The following is a 20,169-nucleotide window of genomic DNA, read 5'->3' on the forward strand; positions in this document are numbered from 1 at the left end:
TCGGGTGCCGACTTCGGCCTTCCAGGGTCGACGATTGTGCGGCTTCTTTGGGGCATTCGTGTCATTTGGGGGAAAAACCTTATTCCCCCAACACTACCCCCCGACTTCCGAGTTCGAGCGGCTTGTGGGCTCGGACGTAGGAAGTAAAGTCCATCGTTAAAGTTGGGGGGCGAACTTCGTCCGCACCCTCATGTTTCTTGGTATTTTCGTGGCAGGATCTGCGCCCTTGGGCGTTTCGAGGTTACTTTGTTCGGCGAATTAATGATGGGGTCCATATCCCTACGTCTTTCGAGGCGACTATAGCGGGGGCGGTGTCTCTTGGATTACCGAGGTTGGTTTGTGAGGCGGACCCAGGATGAGGGTCCTCGGGTTCGACGAGGCGGCGCCTCGGCCCCACAATCGAGAGTTCCCGCTCATCAATGAGCGTGCCATTTTGGGTTTCAAAACGGACACGCGGCATGACCAGGGGTCGGACGCTTCCGATTTCGTGTTACCGGGTCATAATTTCGGGGGAGTGGAGGCCACACCGGGGCTCCACGTGTCCCAGATTTTATTAAACGAGGGGAGCGGGGGTGCCGTCCGCTCATTCTTCGAGGCGATGGGATTCTGTGGACCCATAATGAGGTCCCGAGATCCGATGGGACAACACTTTGATTTCGTATTCGATTTATTGATCCGGAGTGGATGCAGAGCCTCGGCCTCAGAGGTCGCCACGTGGCGCAGCCCGATCGGAGGATGGAAACCGACCCCATCGATCCGGGCCGTCAGGGGGGTCTATATAAACCCCACGAGTCTGCCCTAAAGGTCTTGTTTGGCTTCCCCTCATTTTCGTCGTCTTTTTTTTCCCTTGTTTTCTCCCTCAACCGAATTTTGCCGGCGGTGCCCGGAGCAATTTCTGGCAATGTCCAGTAGGTTTTCTTCCTGTTTTCACTAGAGTTTCCTCTTTTCTTCTCCTTGCCAACTTCCATTTTCTGCTCTTAATTTTTACTCCATTCTTCTGTGAGAATGAGTCTCGGTCCCGAAGAAGTTGGGTCGAATATGTCAGAGGAGGAACTGGAGACAATCCGCTCCCGTTTCTTCTTCCAGTCCGGGTTTCGTCTTGAAACCGCAGGGCCGGGGGACAGGGTGACGCAGCCGCCCCCAGGTCGGATCGCGGTTTACCGCGAGACACTCTGGGCGGGCCTGCGTTTTCCCACCCATGAGTTCGTGAGCAGCTTGCTGGCCGAGTACCAGCTCGTCCCGGCGCAGTTGGCTCCGAACTCATGGAGGACCATAATCGGGTTTTTGTCCCTGTGCCTCGGGCACGGGATCCCGATCACGGTAGGCCTTTTCCGCCGGTGTTTTCTGTTAAAGAAGAACCCGGCGGACGCAGGGTGGCTATATTTCGCCTTTCGGGGCGGTATGTCACTCTTCCGGGGCGCCCCTTCCTCGATCCACGAGTGGAAGGTGAAGTTTTTCTTCCTGGCGTCCGCGGCGCCTTGGGGGTTTGAGCCGAGGTGGGGACACCCACGGCTGAAGGCCCTCAACAGACTCTCCGAGCCCACGGGGAGGGAGCTGAGGATCCTAGACTCTGTGCGAGCCCTCGGGAGGGGCAATGACCTGACCGAGCTCCTGCGGGAGGACGCCCTGGCGAGCGTGGGTCTGAGCTCGGCGCGCCCTGAGGGTAAGGGCGGCTACGTTATTTTCATTCTTTGTCTTTCGCTTTTACTGCCACTGGCCTGACACTTAACAAAATTTTTGATTTCAGATATTCCCCGCATGCCGACCAGTAACACGTCGCTTTTTTTCCGCCTGAGGAGGCGGGAGGCCGAGGCCGGGGGGGCTAATCCCCAGCCTCGGAGGAGGGCGAGGACAGACGGCGCTTCCTCGTCGGCCGGGACGAGTGGCCCCGAGACGGGGGCCCCTGCGGCCGACCCGAGGCGGGAGCGGGTGGTCAGTGGTGCGAGCCCATCGGCCCCTCCTTGCCCTACCCCCCTTGCCCAGCGGGGGGAATCATCCGTGGCCCGGCCGCAGCAGCCAGGACCCAGGCCTGCCCGAGGCCCCGAGGCGAGCGGCTCCGGGACCTCGGGTCCGATCGTGCCGAGCTCTTCCCGAGCTTTCCGAGAAGAGTCGGTTGAGCCAGACTCTTCCGTTCCTGAGGGGAGCTCGGCCCTTCAGGACGCCGAGGTCGCACGCTCCATGTTGCGGCGTGCAGTGCTCCCAGTGGACCGGGCCGTGTTCCGGGGGATTTCGCTGGAGGAGGTCGCCGGCAGTGCTTACTGCAGCACCGCCCGGGTAAGTTCCCTTCTTAATTTTCCTGAGTTATTAGCGTGCATACGTGCCTTTCAACTCACAATACCCTCGCTTCTTTCTTTTTTTTTTTTTTTCAGCATATTCTCGAGCTCGACACCATGGCGTTCCTCGCCCACGGGTATCGAGAAGAAGTTCGGCAGCTCGGCCAGCAGCTGGAGCCGGCCAAGAAAAGAATCGCCGAGCTAGAAGCGGTGTCGGCCGCGGCCGAGGCTCGGTGGGCGGCCACCAAGGCCGAGCGCCTTGCCGTGGTGGGGGCGCTTGAGGAGGAGAAGGCGGCTCACGCCATGACCAAGGCAACCATGCGCGGCACGGAGGCGCGCTTGGGGGAGGTCCAGGCCAGGGTCGCGGCCCTCGAGTATGAGGAGAGGGCCCTTCGCCTCCGACTCGAGCAACTTGAGGCCCGGGAGAGGAGGGCTCTCGAACGAGCCGAGCACGCCGTGGAGCTCTTCAAAGAGTCGCAAGAGTTCCGCGACATGTTGGAGGAGGAGACGGTCGACGGTTTCCTTCGAGGCTTCGAGAACTTCCGAGAGCAGGTGCGCCTGTACTGCCCTCAGTATGACTTCTCGACGGTCCGTCCGAGGGAGGACCGGGGCTGGGGGTCCGACGTGCGAGCCCTTCCCACCATCCTGACATCCGAGGCGGGAATATATGAGCAAGACCCCGCCGAGCCTTCGACGAGGGTAGCCGAGGCGGACGGTGTCATGGAGGTGGCTCTGGCGGCCGAGACGGACGCTGTCCCGGAGGTGGTGCCCGAAGCTCCTGCTCCCGACCCCGAGCCTGTTCCGGAGGAAGGTCTTGAGGTCATCAATGTGCCGGACGACCCCCCGGATGTGGCTCCCGCCGCTTAGGACTTAGCGTATTTTTCTTTCTTTTTCATTGTATCCGAGGTCGGCCCTTGAGCGGCCGACTTCCAATTTTGTAATTGGCCTTCCGGCCCTTTGTTAATGAAAAAGTATTTTTGCCATTCCGTGTTCATCTTTCCCTCTGTTGTCGTGACCGAGGCCAGGGCCTTAGCGAACAGCCTCGGTGGCCTAGCTTTGCATTTTAATTTCTGGGCTGCTTAACGAAGTTGCCCTTCTTCCCGGGCTACGTCTTAGCCTTCTCGGGTTCCAGTCATCCCGACGAAGAGGAGCTCCGAGTCTTGAGTTTTTTTTTTTTTTTTTTTTAGAAAATTTCTCTAAGTCCTATAGCTCGGATTTGGGAGTCGCGGAGGTCATCGCGTTTAGCCTTTAGGGAAGTCCCAAGGTGTCGAGGTCGGGCCTTAGCCCTTTAACTAAGACCGGACTAGGTCTGTGCGTGCCGCTAATCGGGGAGTTTAGTCGGGTCTCCGAACTTAACTCCAAACTCCTCAGAGGGAGCGCGGGCCAATAGGCAGGTTATTACCGAAGGTTTTCGTAGTTATTGTTCTCGGACTCTGCCGAGGCTTCGGTGAGCAAGGCTGGGGTTTCCAGAGATTGCCTTGGTACCCGTGTTTGGCTGGCGCATTCGTGGCCGGGACCACTTTTTAGCCGGACGTAGGAGTTTACGTCGAAGAGCCAAGTCGGGCACTAATTTATGAAATCCTCTGTACCAGTTTCGGAGACTTGACGAACGGTGCATGCATAATGTAATTAGGAGGTCGATCCTAAGCCGACCCGTTAGAGAGGCCCGACTTTGGGGCGGGATAAGGCTTCAACATTAAGATTCCGCTCAGCAATATGTAAATAAAATTTGACAAGGAGGGCGTCCAGTTGAATGTACCTCTTTCATTCTCAGAGTTATGCTTCGCATGGTGGAGTAGGCTGCTTCCCTTCCTCGTCGACCTGCGGAGTCATTTTTGACTTTAAGGGGGCTCGGGCTTCTCACGGACCCGACAGCACCCGCCGAGGTTGAGAGGGCTTGGGGAGACTTTATTGATTTGTAGCTCTTTGCGAGGTCGAGGGAGTTTGAGACCCTGTGGTCGGACCTTGGGGCACCTCAACTTTGGCCGAGGGGTCTTGTGTCAGGTCGGCGGGTCCGCGGACGCTTTGCTGACCTGTGGTACCTCCCGAAGTCGAGGGAGTCTGATTCTCTACGGTCGATCCTCGGGGCATCCCGACCTTAGTCGAGGGGGCGCTACGGGGGACCGCGAAGGTACTACCCCGTTGTTGGTGATGAGCGCCACGGGGGGCCGCGAAGGTACTACCCCGTCTTTCCGAAGCGTCGAGGGGTCTGGGTACGCACTGTCGACACTCGGGGCATCTCGACCTTAGTCGAGGGATCGCTCGCTTCGGGGATCGGGGATCGTCGACCGCTCCTGGGGGTCCACTTCGTGGCGCCCCAGGTGGAGCCACCCTTTCCACCCCTCACGGCGCCTTCCCGAGGTCGAGGGAGTCTGGTTCTCTACGGTCGACCCTCGGGGCATCCCGACCTTGGTCGAGGAATCGTTCGTCAGGTCGAGGGGTCTGGGTACGCACTGTCGACCTGCGACGCTTCCCGAGGTCGAGGGAGTCTGGTTCTCTACGGTCGACCCTCGGGGCATCCCGACCTTAGTCGAGGAGGCGCTACGGGGGGCCGCGAAGGTACTACCCCATTGTTGGTGATGAGCGCCACGGGGGGCCGCGAAGGTACTACCCCGTCTTTCCGAAGTGTCGAGGGGTCTGGGTACGCACTGTCGACACTCGGGGCATCTCGACCTTAGTCGAGGGATCGCTCGCTTCGGGGATCGGGGATCGTCGACCGCTCCTGGGGGTCCACTTCGTGGCGCCCCAGGTGGAGCCACCCTTTCCACCCCTCACGGCGCCTTCCCGAGGTCAAGGGAGTCTGGTTCTCTACGGTCGACCCTCGGGGCATCCCGACCTTAGTCGAGGAGGCGCTACGGGGGGCCGCGAAGGTACTACCCCGTTGTTGGTGATGAGCGCCACGGGGGGCCGCGAAGGTACTACCCCATCTTTCCGAAGTGTCGAGGGGTCTGGGCACGCACTGTCGACACTCGGGGCATCTCGGCCTTAGTCGAGGAATCCTGCTCCATTCCACGTTTCGTCGTCTTGCGATTCTTCCCGAGGTCGAGGGAGTTTGGGACTCTACGGTCGAGCCTCGAGGCATCCCGATTTTGGCCGGGGAATCTGAGGATCACAGACGACCCAATATTAAAAGAGGATTACAGTTATCAAGGTGAGAGAAATATTTGCAGAAAAAGGAGCTGAGTCCATTGTCCTGATTGTTTTGAACCCCTTAGGGTTTCATTGGTAATACATCCGTAGATTCTCGGAGTTCCAGCTTCGTGGGATCAGAGTCCCCTCCAGGGACTTCAATTTGTACGCCCCTGGTCGTTGTACCCCGGCGATTTGATACGGCCCTTCCCAATTTGGGGCGAGCTTTCCTTGCTCGGTCGGTTGAGAAGCCTCGGCTCTCCTGAGGACGAGGTCCCCTACTTTGAAGAGCTTGGGCTTGACTCTGGAGTTGTAGTATTGGGCCGTTCGCTGTTGGTATCTCGCCATGCGAACCCGGGCGATCTCTCTCGTTTCTTCGACAAGGTCCAAGTTGCTCCTTAGCTGGGAAGAGTTGGTGTCGGGGTCGTAATGCTCCATTCTGGGAGAAGGCAGGCCGATCTCTAGCGGGATGACGGCCTCAGTGCCGTATGCTAGGTTGAAGGGGGTCTCTCCCGTGGGTAGTCGGAACGTGGTCCGATATGCCCAAAGGACATTGTACAAGTCCTCGACCCACTGTCCTTTGGACCGATCAAGCCTAGCTTTAAGTTCCTGCAAAATAGTTCGGTTAGTTACCTCGGTTTCCCCGTTTGTCTGGGGATGGGCAACCAAGGTGAAGCGATGATCAATGCCGAGTTCAGAGCAAAACTCCCTGAAATGAATATTGTCAAATTGTCGACCATTATCAGATATAAGGATACGGGGTAGTCCGAATCGGCAGATTATAGACTTCCACACGAAATCCCGCATCTTTTGCTCGGTGATCCGGGCGACAGGTTCGGCCTCGACCCATTTGGTGAAATAGTCGATGGAGACGACCAGGAACTTTCTCTGTCCGGTGGCGAGGGGAAAGGGCCCCAGGATGTCGATCCCCCATTGGGCAAACGGCCAGGGGGCGATGATGGAGGTCAGCAGAGCTGAAGGTCGGCGCTGGATATTGGCGTTTCGCTGGCACCGATCGCACTTGCGGACGAAATCTGTTGCGTCTTTTTGGAGTGTGGGCCAGTAATATCCCTGCCGCAGGATCTTATGGGCCAAGGCCCGGCCCCCCAGGTGATTTCCGCAGATCCCTTCATGGACCTCTCGGAGAGCATAGTCCGCCTCGGAGGGGCGGAGGCATCTGAGAAGGGGGGAAGTAAATGATCGTCGATAGAGCCTGTTCTCATATAGGACATACCGGGGGGCCTGGCGCTTGATTCGGCGAGCCTCCATCTCGTCATGAGGTAGGGTTCCGTCCTGAAGGTAGCAGACGAGCCCGTCGATCCAGCTTGGCTCGGAGCCGATGCACATGGTAGGCTCGGGTCCCTCCGTGCTGGGGGTCTGAAGATACTCGAGCGCGGTTCCCTTAGGAAGCTCGCTCATGCGGGAGCTTGCCAGCTTGGATAGCTGGTCTGCCCTGAGGTTTTCCGTTCTGGGAATGTACTGAATGTTGAAAGAATTCAGGGCAGATATGAGTTTCCGCACCTTTTGGAGATACTTTTGCATGGATGGCTCTTTAGCTTCAAAATCTCCTTGGACCTGGTTCATCACCAGCTGGGAGTCGCTGAATGCCGTCAAGTCTCCCACGTTTAGTTCTTTCGCCAGTTTGAGCCCGGCGATGAGGGCCTCATACTCGGCCTCATTGTTCGAGGCCGGGAACTCGAGGCGCAGGGCTTGCTCAGCCACCACTCCGTCTGGACTAGTGAGGATAAGTCCGGCCCCGCTGCCCCCCGAGGTCGAAGACCCGTCCGAGTGCAGGACCCATGGCTGCCTCGGGGCCTCCTCCGCGGGTCCAGATGGCAGGTCGGGGTCGTCCGGAAGGGTGCACTCCACGATGAAGTCGGCGAGTATCTGAGCTTTGATAGCCGGCCTGGGCCGATATTCGAGGTCGAATTCCCCGAGCTCGACCGCCCATTTGGCGATCCTCCCCGCACGATCCGACCTCTGCAATATTTGCTTCATGGGCTGGTCGGTCAATATAGCTATCGTGTGGGCTTGGAAGTAAGGCCTGAGTCTCCGAGCCGAGATGATGAGAGCTAAGATGGTCTTCTCAAGTTTAGAATATCGGGTCTCGGCATCCCTGAGAACCCGGCTGGTGTAATAGACCGGCTTTTGGAGCTTGTCCTCTTCCCGGACGAGAACTGAGCTCACTGCGGCTGGGGAGGCGGCCAGATATAAGTAAAGGACCTCGCCTTTCCGGGGCTTGGTGAGCAGCGGGGGAGAAGCCAGAAGGCTCCGAAGATCTTCAAAGGCCTGCTGGCATTCTTCTGTCCACCGGAAGTCTTTCGGCCGTTTGAGGCTCTTGAAGAAGGGGAGGCAACACTCGGCTGACCGAGAGACGAACCTTCCCAGGGCGGCTACCCGCCCCGCGAGCCGCTGCACCTCCTTAACTGTCTTTGGAGGCGACATCTCTTGCAGTGCCCGGATTTTCTCCGGGTTGGCCTCAATTCCGCGCTGGGTCACTATGAAACCCAGGAACTTGCCCGAGGTGACCCCGAACGCGCACTTCGCCGGATTGAGTTTCATTCGATATTTTCTGAGCTTGGCGAACGTCTCGTCGAGATCGGCTATGTGGTGTTCCGCCGCTCGGCTCTTCACCAACATGTCGTCCACGTAGACTTCCATGTTCCGGCCGATCTGGTCTTTAAAAATCTGGCTGACCAGCCTCTGATAGGTGGCCCCAGCGTTTTTCAGGCCAAAGGGCATCACCTTATAGCAGTAGGTGCCCTTGTCGGTGATGAAGGCCGTCTTCTCCTCGTCTTCTGGCGCCATTCGGATTTGATTGTATCCTGAAAAGGCGTCCATAAAAGTTAGCAGTTGGTGTCCTGAGGTGGAGTCGACGAGCTGGTCGATGCTCGGGAGGGGGAAACTGTCTTTTGGGCAGGCCTTGTTCAGGTCGGTGTAGTCCACACACATACGCCATTTTCCGTTAGCCTTCTTTACGAGGACTATGTTGGCGAGCCAGTCCGGGTAGGAGACCTCCCGGATGAAGCCGGCTCCGAGGAGTTTGTCCACCTCCTCGGCCGCAGCTCGTTGTCGCTCGGGGGCGGAGCCTCTTTTCTTCTGCTTTACAGGCCTGCTGGTTGGTTTCACCTGAAGTCGGTGGACCATGACCTCAGGGTCAATTCCTGGCACGTCCGCGGGCGACCAGGCGAAGACGTCGGCATTATCCCGCAGGAAGCTGACGAGGCGATCCCTCTCATGGGCGCCGAGGCCGGAGCCGACCTGCACGGTTAGCTTGGGAAAATTTTCTCGTAGTGGGATTTGAATAAGGAGCTCACCGGGCTCTACTTGCTTCTTCCAGGGGGTGTCCCTCGCATCGAGGGTTTCTATGGGGAGTGAGGGGCGCGTCGGGCGGTCTGGCGCCTCAGCTGGTTGTTTCACTGTGTGGGCCGCCATGTAGCATTGCTTGGCGACCAGTTGGTCTCCGCGGATCTCGCCTACTCCTTGGCCGGTGGGGAACCGCATGAGTAAATGGCGAGTTGAAACCACGGCTCGAAGGGTGTTTAACCCTGGGCGCCCAAGGATGGCGTTGTAGACCGAGGGCAGACGGACCACCAAGAAGTCCATCCTCACAGTGCTCTCCCGGGGGGCGAGGCCAACTGTGACAAGGAAGCTAGCCTCACCTTCAACCGAGACCGCATCTCCGGTAAACCCGACTAGCGGGGCATTGATTCTCCGGAGATGTCCTCCTGTCAACCCCATTTTTTGGTAGGCATGGTAGTACAAAATGTTGGCTGAACTTCCATTGTCAACTAGGACACGCCTTACATCAAACCTATTTACAATCATGGAGATGACCACAGCGTCATCGTGAGGGGTCTCGACCCCTTCTAAGTCCTCGTCCGAGAACGAGATGACTTCATCAGTACGTGGGCGCTTCGGGGGTGTTCCCTGGGCGGCCGTTCCTGCCGAGGCCCGCCCGATCATGTTGATGGTGCCGGCGATGGGCCTGTTGTCGCCTGGATTTTCGGTTGGTGCGACATTCTCCGCCGGCCTTCTTTCCTCAGGTCGATTCCTCACGAACCGGTTGAGTACTCCCCGTCGGATGAGCGCTTCTATCTCGTCCCGGAGTTGGAAGCAGTCCTCCGTGTCGTGCCCACGGTCTCGGTGGAAGCGGCAATACTTCCTGGTATTTCGGGGAAATCCCGTGTCTCGCATAGGAGGCGGGGGTCGGAAGAAGTCCCGACCCTCAATTTCCATCAGGATCTCGGCCCGGGGAGCATTGACGGGTGTATAGTTCTCGTACCTCGCCTGGTACGTCCGGGGCCGTGGTGGAGACCTCGGACGAGGAGGTGTCCTCTGCTGAGGTCGCCCCTGCTGACGGGGCGGACTCTTCAGTCTGGGGAGATTTTTCTCTCTGCGGGGAGACCGGCTCCTTTGTCGGCCGCGCTCCTCGCGGCGCTTCTTCTGCTTCTTAGAGGCGGGCTCGATTGCACCCCGCCTGGAGGCGACTGCCTCCTCGGCCTTGGCATACTTCCGGGCTCGGGCCAGCATTTCGGTGAAGTCGGCCGGGAAGCTCTTCTCGATGGAGAAGAGGAATCGGTAGGAGCGAACCCCAGTTTTCAGAGCCGACATGGCTATCGACTGGTCTAGCTCGCGGACCTCCCATGTGGCGGCGGTAAAGCGGTCCAGGTACTCTTTGAGGGACTCCCCCTCCTTCTGCTTGATGTCCAGGAGGGAGTCTGATGTCCGTCGCTGGCGCCGGCTGGCAGCAAAGTTGGTGGCGAACTGCCTGCCGAGCTGCTCAAAGGAGGACACCGTGTTCGGCTTCAGTCCAGAAAACCAAAGCCGAGCGGTCCCTCGGAGGGTCGCTGGAAAGGCTTTGCAGAGTATGGCCTCCGAGGACCCTTGTAGGGCCATGAGGGCCCGATAACTCTCCAAGTGGTCGAGGGGGTCGGTGATTCCGCTGTAGGGCTCCACCTGAGGCATTTTGAATCTCACGGGAACCGGCTCGTCCTCGATCTGGTGGGAGAAGGGGGACTTGGCAGTGAACTCAAAGTCCCCTTCCTGTCTTGCCTTCTTGCCGTGGAGTGCCGCAATCTGGCGCTCCAGATGCTCAACTTTTCGGTCGAGCTCCCCCACCCGTGGGATTGTCGTTGTGGTTTGCGCCGGCCCTTGGCGGTCCGGGGCTGACTCCGCCTCGGAAAGTTGGGGTCTCCGATCGAAACCTTCTCTCGGTAACTCCCTACGGGGAGTAGCCCGTTCTCCGTTGTTGGCTCTGGAGGAGCCATGCAGATTTTGACTGGGGAGAACCGGGCCGTTGGGGAGACACTCCGGCGGGGCCTGGGCCTGCGGGGGAAGCGCCGATGAAGCTTCCACGCGCCGTAGGCCCTGCACGGCGGCGGCCAGGGCCTGGACTTGCTGTACCAGGGCATTGAACTGTTCCAGCTGGACCTGAGGACCTGGGTCAGCTGGAGTTGGGAAATTCTGGACGGAGTGTCCAGGACTTTGCGGGGGACGCCGGGAGACGTTAGAGGCTCCCTTACTTCTCAACTTCATGACTGCTACTCGGTCCCTTCCTCTAGCGCCAACTGTTGCTGGAAATTGGACCCGGGGGCAATCTTCGGTCGAGGAGAGGGAGCGGGAGGTGGTTACTCACGGCGGGGCGGTGGTCCGTCGACGGGCGGCGTCCTCCGTCTGGGGCGATCGGCGAGAAGGAGCGGCTGATTCCCGCGGCTGGGCGACGATCCGACAGTGGGCGGCGTCCTCCGTCTGGGTGCCTGCACACGAGCCGGTGGCCGGGTCTTCCGGCGCCGGCCCTCCGACGCTCAAGTCAGGGAGGGGGCAAATCGTGTAGAGTAGAGGTAAACAGTGCCCGTCCCCAGTATCGATTTTCCAACCCCCTTTTATAGACCGGGGGTCGGTTTACCTGCGATGTAACGGGGCGAAGCCGTAGTACGGCTCGGCATGTCGTTCAGGTCGGCGCTTGGTCAGGCGAATAATTGCACTGATGTCGGCGATGAGGGCGTTGTACAACCCGAACTAGCACGCTACCAGGCGAATTTATTGCATCAGTGTCGGAGGTATGGCCGAGATCAGAGACTTATCACAGTTGACTAGACCCTGCTGGGCTTATTTGCCGTGGAGAGCTGGGAGTCCGTAGATGACAGGAGTCACGTGCATTAATTGTTGAGTGAGCCGGAGATCCACATTTATTGTGGAGTAAGCCGGAGATCCGCATTTATTGTGGAGTAAGCCGGAGATCCGCATTCATTGTGGAGTAAGCCGGAGATCCGCATTCATTGTGGAGTAAGCCGGAGATCCATATTTATTGTGGAGTAAGCTGGAGATCCATATTTATTGTGGAGTGTGCCGGAGGATCACAGCGGTCATGCGCCATAAATGCCGGAGGGGCGTCATAGTACGGTCTCTGGCCGGACCTCGGAGACGTATAGCCGTAGTAGGTGGCTGACAAAAGTAGGCCTCGGGCATTGGGGTTTCTCTTAGGTCGGAGATTCCGAGTTCGGGTGCCGACTTCGGCCTTCCAGGGTCGACGATTGTGCGGCTTCTTTGGGGCATTCGTGTCATTTGGGGGAAAAACCTTATTCCCCCAACAATTCCTTATCTGCCCAAGCATTTCGGCCAACAAGCTTGCTCCCAGCTGATGAGACTGTGCCCCCCCTGACACCGATTGTTCCCTGTCCATAGGAAATTGCGTCTCATGCTAACTATTTTTTCCACCGCACTAGTTGGCATTCACCAATGTTGTTCTAGGCTTACTTTCCACTCGATTTTCTCTTCTAGGAATCGCCATTCTGATGCTTGTAGTTCTTTACAGTGCAGAGGCGTTGATTCCGCTCATCCAAGCAGCTTCGCAAAGGTATGTCCGGTACCTTCGCTCACACATACAGCGATGATGGAACCCATTTTAAATTTTACCTTCAAACATGTCAGAATCTCATTGGAGCAGACCATAAAACGGTTTGACCGTCGCTAAATAGATCCTGGATCAACTGGAGTTGAGCAGAAAATTATTTAATAATTGAAAATTTTTTTAATTATTAAAAGTTTCTTATATTATAATTTACAATGCCCGTTGAGCAGTTCTGAAGTTATTAGATGAATCCTGGACAGACCCAAGTTAAATTATTCCGAGATCCCTTAAGAAAACTGTAACTAGTCAATTCAATATCAATATAATATTAACTTACTTCTTATCAACCATTCGCCATATTAATGAATCAATTATTCAATAATTACCTAATTTTATAGCTCTCCTATTTGAATTATTCATATTCTCTAATCTCCTTTAATTGAAAATTAGAAATAAATAAAAGGTCAGAGTCTTACCTCAATTTAGAAACTACAGTATAAGAACTTGTTGGGCTTCTTTCTATCCGAATGACTGCAGCCCATATAAAATCAGGGTTGACTATAAAAATAGATTCGTATAGAATCAAGTACGAGACCAGCTAGATGACAATGCCCAATTGTTCGAATTGGTTAGTACAGTATAACATAATCCATTTGATCAAGAAATATATAGCCATTCAAGAAAAGTAATATATCAAGGGTTATCAAGTATGGGTTTAATGGTAGCTGATAATAGTAGAGTATAGGATAGACATGGTCGACTAGATAACAGCGTCCGACAATACGGGTTGGTTTGCTCTGGCCAATCAAGCCAGTTAACTCATGAAACAAAAATCAGACCATAGTACAGGTAACACAATAGGGATTTATGATGAAGAGTCCAACGATGCTCAACAATAATCAAAATAAAGTTAGCACGACGGGTGGCCGCTACAACACTAGTCCAAGACCCTTTATTGGGGTAAACCTAGGTCTCTAACGAGGACATTTAGGACCCTCCTGCTGGGTCCATAAAACCATGCGAAGAGAGAGAAACAAAAAGAAAGAAATCAAGGGAGAGAGGAGAGAGGAGAGAGGAGAGAGAGAAAGAGGAGATCCTCTTCTTTTTCTCAAAATAGGGGAGAACCCGTCTCTCCCTTTTCTCTTTGGATCAGAGGGGGCGGCGGCCATGGTGGCCAACCCCGATGATGGTGGCCACGGGCGGCTTGACCGTTGCCTCGCTGGCAATGGTGACCAGCCAGCACAAGGAAGAAGGGAAGAAGATCCCGAAAAAGGTGAAGGATGATCCATGGCAACTCAGCTTGAACCATAGCTAACTTCCTAACCAGCAACCATATGTTCTCAGGGTTCTTAGATGACGGCGAAAACTGCCTGAATCCAACGGCCGAATCCGGCGGCCAGTGGCAGCGTAACTCGGAGGAACGATGCCAAAACAAGGCACCCTTATTTCGGAAGGTATTCTAGTGATTTTTGGACTCAAATCAACATGATATAGAGAAGAAGGAGGAGAGGATGAAGGATTCTTACCTCGGACTGACGAAGCCTTCGGAGGCTCTTTCCAGCAAGGAATCGAGAAAAAAAGCCCAGAAAGAGGGCTAGGAATTGGCGGCTATTCTGAATGATTCTGGTGGAGGAAATCCAAAAAGGAGGAAAATTAAATAGTCGAGATCCTAGAGTTCGAGTCAAACTCGGATTGCTCTGGAGAGGTCTCCGACTCTGATAGAATCAGAGGAGGAATCGGAATCTTCTTCTCCGCCTGCATCGTGCCACTGTGCATGGTCGGGCAGGGCTTGGCCTCTTTGAGGTGGCCCACAAGCCCATAGAAATTGGGTTGGGCGTGTTCGGGCCGGGCCTAGCCACTCCTGGCTGGCCCATAAGCCCAAAAGTCTGGGTTATTACATATGCCATATACTGTAGAGCCTACAAAAGAATGCCAGCCACCTGCTGTCTTCAGTTGGTTTATCTACATGTTTGAACAGAACTAGCACTCCTTTATATTATATGGGTAAGCACAAAATAAGATTAGATTGTATGCAATTAAAGAAGGAAGTTATATATTTTTTAATTCTCATTTTCATGTTCTTACGTCATTTTTTCGTCTATGAAAGAAGTGGTAGGAAGGAAAAGGCCGCCTCCACCTGATCCAATCCCACCTCTAATTAACATTATCTTCAATCAAGAAAACATCCATGGGGTATGATCATCTCAGATGGCTGGTCCATGAACTTCATAAACACAAGCACATATGCGGTTTGATCGTTGATGTGATTCAGTAAAACGGAGAAATTCTGAAACAAATGCCTTGAAAATAAATAGATAAGAAGAACATGAACAGAGTCTTCAGCAAGGGAGGCATCCGGTAGTTGCCAGCTTACTCATGCATCTGACATATATTTATAGCTAATGATACAGCCATTATAGAACATCAAACCCTCATATAAACATCCATCTTAAGGATCCTGACCCCTATAAGCTCTACTTTAACCCGTTACATATTATTGACATGCCCATGCCCAGCAGAGATTCATGTGACCTTTGAAGCTTGACACTCACAGACAGAAATCCTGAGATTGATCAAGTGGATCTTTGTATTCAGTGGATGACGAATGATTACGAATTTGTCTCTGACCTTCCGTGAGAAGCTGAAGAGCCCTAGGAAGTGGCGGCATGCTCACCTCCAGGACTCCCTCTAGGATCTGCACAACCTGTCCCATTGTTGGCCTGTCATCTTCAGAGTCTTGAATGCACCAGCAAGCAACTCTGCAGACTCTGGTTAGCTCTTCAAGGTCTGCAGACTCTGCAGAGTCTAATAAGCTAAATATATCGCCTTCATTGACCTTTGCTGCCGCCCAGGACGGATAAAAGATTTTGCTCCCATCCGCAGAGGGCGTTGTGTTTCGCTTGCCTGATACCAGCTCAAAGAGCATCATCCCGAAGCTGTAGACGTCAACCTTGGAGGTGATTGGCAGGCCTGAAATCCACTCGGGTGCGAGGTAGCCAACGGTTCCCCTCATGGTTGTCAGGACCCTGCTGAAGTCGCGACCGATGAGCTTCGCCATGCCAAAGTCTGCAACTTTGGCGCAGAAGTCCTTGTCTAGGAGTATGTTGTCTGGCTTTATGTCGCAGTGTATGATGCACTCCCTGCACTTCTCATGGAGGTAGGCTAGTCCTCTCGCAATCCCAAGAATAATTTGATACCTCGTCTTCCAGTCCAGAACCGTGGATTTGTTTTGAAAGAGAAGAGAGTCCAGGGAACCTCCGGACATGTACTCATAAACTAGAAGCCTTTTGCTGCCCTCGGTGCAGAAACCGCGAAGGTGAACTAGATTGACATGCTGAATAGCAGCCAATGTGCTCACTTCGGTTCGGAATTGCTTCTCCCCTTGTCTCAAGCCTTCAAGCCTCTTCACAGCTACTTCGGTTGAGTCAATTAATGTCCCTTTAAAAACGGAGCCAAAGCCACCGCTGCCCAACTTTTCAGAGAAGTTCTTCGTCACACGCCGCAAATCGCCATAAGTAAACTGAATCAAAGAACCCTCAACTTGTTTTGCCATCCGAATTCGTTTCCTCCTTTGAAACGCCCAAATTAGTCCGACGAGAACACCCGAGATCCCAAGAATTCCACCGATGACACTAAGAGTTAGAGCGACTACCAACTTATGTGAGCTACTTGAACCTGGAAAATTAGAAGCAGCGAGCCGGAGATGCAGAGTACCAGCTCCACTATCACCATCATAGAGTTGTCGAAGGTTCCTAAGGTCCCCAGTCCAAATTGAGCATCCACTCACATAAGCATACGCGTTGCAAGAGCAGCTGTTCAAGCAAGCCTGTTCGCAATCTTTAGCACTCCCAACAGTCAAGTTCTGCGGATTGGCAGGCAGTCTCATATTGGTCATCTCAAGGAATCTATCCCCTTCTCCACCGGTCGAGCTTTTATTGCTGCATCGCAAACTGGTTTTCCTCATGCACCCTGACTTCCAAACATTGAACTCCCATTCTTTCAACGAAGCTGGTTCGAAACCATGGGAGCACCTGCAAGTATTCAAGCTTTTCTGGTCGCAGATACCAAAAGCTCCACATAGGGAGTAGACATCACATTGAGCCAAAGGTTGAGTAAAGACTGTCTGCCACTTCTGGGTGCTGTTCAACCAATACCATTGTCTTAATAGCCCAGATGAATCAATAACACACCGAGTGATGAAAGAACTGTCGAGGATGGTATACATGGCATACTTCCGCTGCTTGTTGTCGACGAAGGTGAAGTTGAAGGGAGTGCTTTCTCTGGTTCCAGGGACTGCAGTGAAGTACTGGCCATTCCACAGCCCACTGCTCCAATAAATTTCAGAACCATTCCACAGCAATACGAACTGATTGGATCCATCGGGGTCCATACTTTGAGCGAAAGGCCCGGGGGCGGGATTCTCAGGATTCTCCCATGAAGTGGTGCTCTGATACTCCCCTGTGATCTTGTTAACTCCAAGCCATCCTCCTGGCATCCATGTGTCAGTTGGGTGATCAAAACTCTGCCAAATTGTAGTGTTTGACCCCTTGCTTATAACAAGATTTCCGGTGTCCAGAAGCACAGCAACCGTGGAATTGGAGGTTGATGGAGTTGAATTGGATGACCAAACTGGGATTTTGGAACTGTTGAGAAGGACTAATTTGCCATCTTCCGAGATTTTTAGCTCGGCAGAGGAGGTGTTGGAGATGGGTGTTGCTCTGTTCGCCACCCAGATTACAGTTTGGACTGGAATTGTTTTGTACCAGATACCTATGTAGTAGTTACGGGAGTTACCTGGTGTGAAGAACCCCAGCTCAAAGTGGCCTTCTTTGGACACAATGGTCTGGTTTCCGGAGACGGACTGGCCCAAAGAGATGGTATCAGTTGCTACACCGCGTTGGATGTTGAGAGAAGAGAAGAGAGAGAAGAGAAGAAAGATGGAAAGAGAGGAACATGGCCTTATCTCAGTATCCATGGGGGCAGAAGCAAGCGACAGAAACCAGCCTGCCTATGTAAATATATGTAAATAAGAAGTCGCTGCAGCTTCTTTATAGATTCTTTGTCTACCATGAAATATTTTAGATAAGTATGGTAGAGACCAGATGTTGCATGTCTTCTTTTTTTTTCCTCTCCCTCTCTTTTTAAATCTTAACTAGTCATATCGTTACACCTGGTCAAAGAACCGGTTTGTCCAACGATCGTTTCACCCTCCAACCAAACCCTTCTCTCTCATGATAGATGGCCTAGACATGGTAGGATTTAAGTCTTTTATAATTTTAGGGTTCATGAGAAGATTCGCTGATGGAAAGTTAACCCAAACAACAAGCAAGAACAAACAAATGAAGTACAAGTAATGTTGGAAAAAGAGAGCGTAAGATAGTCCAGCAAGTTGAATTTTTAAAGTCTAGTTGTTATGAAAATCTAATAGATTGCCTTACGTTTCCAACAAGCAAGAGTCAAGCGAAAAAAGCCAATTTCAATCTAATAGTTCTTTTGTCAAAAAAAAAAAAAAAAATCGGGTAGTTTAGTTGCTCTGCTGCTGAATCTAGCAATAATTAAATAATAACACCAGTGCATTAAGTTTGGCCAGTATGTTAAAATTTATCTTGACAGTTTATATAGATGCGTTATAGGCATGTCTTTTTGGACAAGATATGCACATATGGTAATCACATGAGAATGACCTAAATTAAGCTCAGCTAGAAGATCGTCCTAGAATCGGAAAGATGTGAGTGAGACACACGAAGCGTCGGAATTGAAGAACTAATCCCTAGAATCATCAAGAAAAGTATTTCTTGACTCGATCCTGACTAAATAACCATGGAAATGACATTTTTTTTAGAATAAAAATCACTATAATTCTACAAGAATCCAGAGATCGAGGATCCCATGATCATCAAAAAAAAGTGAATCAAAATTAAAATCACTGAATCCAGAATCATAAGCAAATTTACAACCCTGCAAGAGAAATACAGAAAGAAATCAAAGAGAACAAAGGATCAAACCAGACAGCAAGCATTGATCTTGAACTGCTTAGATCTTTGGATCGAATGCCGGAAAGAGATACCACACGCATGCGGGAGAGGGAGAGAGGGAGGGGGCGAGAAAGAGAGAGAGGAGGAGGGAGGGGAAGGATTCTGGAGAGCCCTCCGATGGTTTTCAAAAATTGTTTTTCATTTTTTGCTTCTGGCAGTTGCTTAACTAATATCTTGTCGGATTTGTCTTTTTTTTTTCTTTTTTTTTAAGTCAGATGTTTACACCGATCTCGTATGAATATCTCCAATAGAATCAAAAAACAAAATATTCCAAAAAGGGGGACACATTCGCATTGTTGGTCCACATTACCTCACTAGAATATGCAGCCACAACCCAATCCATCGTTCTATTTGCCTTGTGATAGATATGACTAGCCCGAAAGAGGTACACTCCCTAGCACACTATTATATAATATTATATCATAATATATTGATATGTTATGTTATATAACATCAAATTATGTTATATTATTATGCTACAGCATACAATATTATATTACTATATTATACTAATATTTTATTACATTATAGTAATATTATACGTATATTATATATTTATGTATTAAATACATATTTTATTTTATTATTCTCTGTTGTATAATACTATGCAATATCCTTTATAGTCATTTTATCATACCAAAAGTACTTTCTCAGTTTGTTTACTAAATACATATATTAAAGTTCTACAGCATTTTAATAATGTAGTTACCAAACAACAAATAGCTTTTTTATAAAAGTTTTACTTTTGAAAGTTCTACTATCAACAGCTTTGCTAAACGGAGTCTTAAGCCCTACTTTCGCAATTCTTCCATCTTCATCTAGTCTTCTTTTAAGAGATTCGAGTTGAACAGGTTGAGAAAAATCTTTCTTCTCTCCAATTGAATCATACCATGAGTTACTGCCCACGATAACATGAAACCAACAATAGTAATCTTGTATACAAATTCATTTTAAATAAAATATAACAAAAGAGGTCCAAATCTATCATTTATTAAATAAATAAGTGCTGGTACAGAGCGTCTAAATTTTAATGTTTGTTTGTACTAACCGGGTCAATCAACCCTATTTTCTATGGTACTAACATAATCATTTGTTGACCTCTGATTACTTTATTTGTTCAGTCAAGAGCTAATGCTACAGACCTAGTTAGTTGAAAATTTTCCTATGCCTCTAGGAGCAAAAAGCTTTTAGATTGGAAGGCCGGACACTAAAATTAAGATACGAGGCAATAGGTCCTCAAATTGCTTGGATGAAACGGCATCTGATGAAAAGATGGGCAGATATCTCACTAAGGTTGTGACAAAAGTTATGGTTCATATCTTTTAACATTAATAGTCGGTTTCCTCGGCCTATATACATGGCCGCTAATGCTTGTCTGTACTAACTGGGTCTGTCAGCCTTATTTTCTTTGGAACCAACAGAACCATTTGTTGACCTCTGATTTCTTTATTTATTCAGCGAAGAGCTAATACTACAAGCCTAATTAGTTTAAAAAAGAGTATGTATAATAACCAAGGACCTTACCCAAAATGACTAGTCAGAAAGTATTATTTGAGTTCCTTGATCCTGTATAAGTACTCAAGATCTATCCAACGAATAACCGATATGAGACTAAACACACGCCCGCACGGGTTCTTACATACTCCCCATGTTTAAGCCCTGACGTCTTCGTCAGGCTAAAGGTCCAAATCTATTCAAATCTAATCACAAACACCACAATCGGCCCATGGTCAGCCCCAATAGATCCGTACTGCAGTGTCCCCTAGTCCACATAAATTATGGGCCGGGCCCACTCTGATACTATTTATAACAACTCATGACCTCACCCAAAATGGCTAGTCAAAAAGTATTATTTGGGTTCTTTGATCCTATATAAGTA

At 51.6% G+C, this 20,169-nt stretch overlaps 1 protein-coding gene across 1 annotated transcript; it reads right to left on the bottom strand.

Annotated features, from left to right (window-relative positions):
- Positions 1-14,569: 14,569 nt before the first annotated feature.
- On the bottom strand, positions 14,570-17,266 carry LOC103710748 (G-type lectin S-receptor-like serine/threonine-protein kinase At2g19130). Its single transcript, XM_039125875.1, has one exon. The coding sequence runs from the start codon at positions 17,228-17,230 to the stop codon at positions 14,804-14,806; it is 2,427 nt and encodes an 808-aa protein (XP_038981803.1). The 5' UTR covers positions 17,231-17,266; the 3' UTR covers positions 14,570-14,803.
- Between the last annotated feature and the right edge of the window lie 2,903 nt (positions 17,267-20,169).

The sequence above is a fragment of the Phoenix dactylifera genome, chromosome 4 (genome assembly GCF_009389715.1).
Source record: "Phoenix dactylifera cultivar Barhee BC4 chromosome 4, palm_55x_up_171113_PBpolish2nd_filt_p, whole genome shotgun sequence".
Taxonomy (NCBI): Eukaryota; Viridiplantae; Streptophyta; class Magnoliopsida; order Arecales; family Arecaceae; genus Phoenix; species Phoenix dactylifera.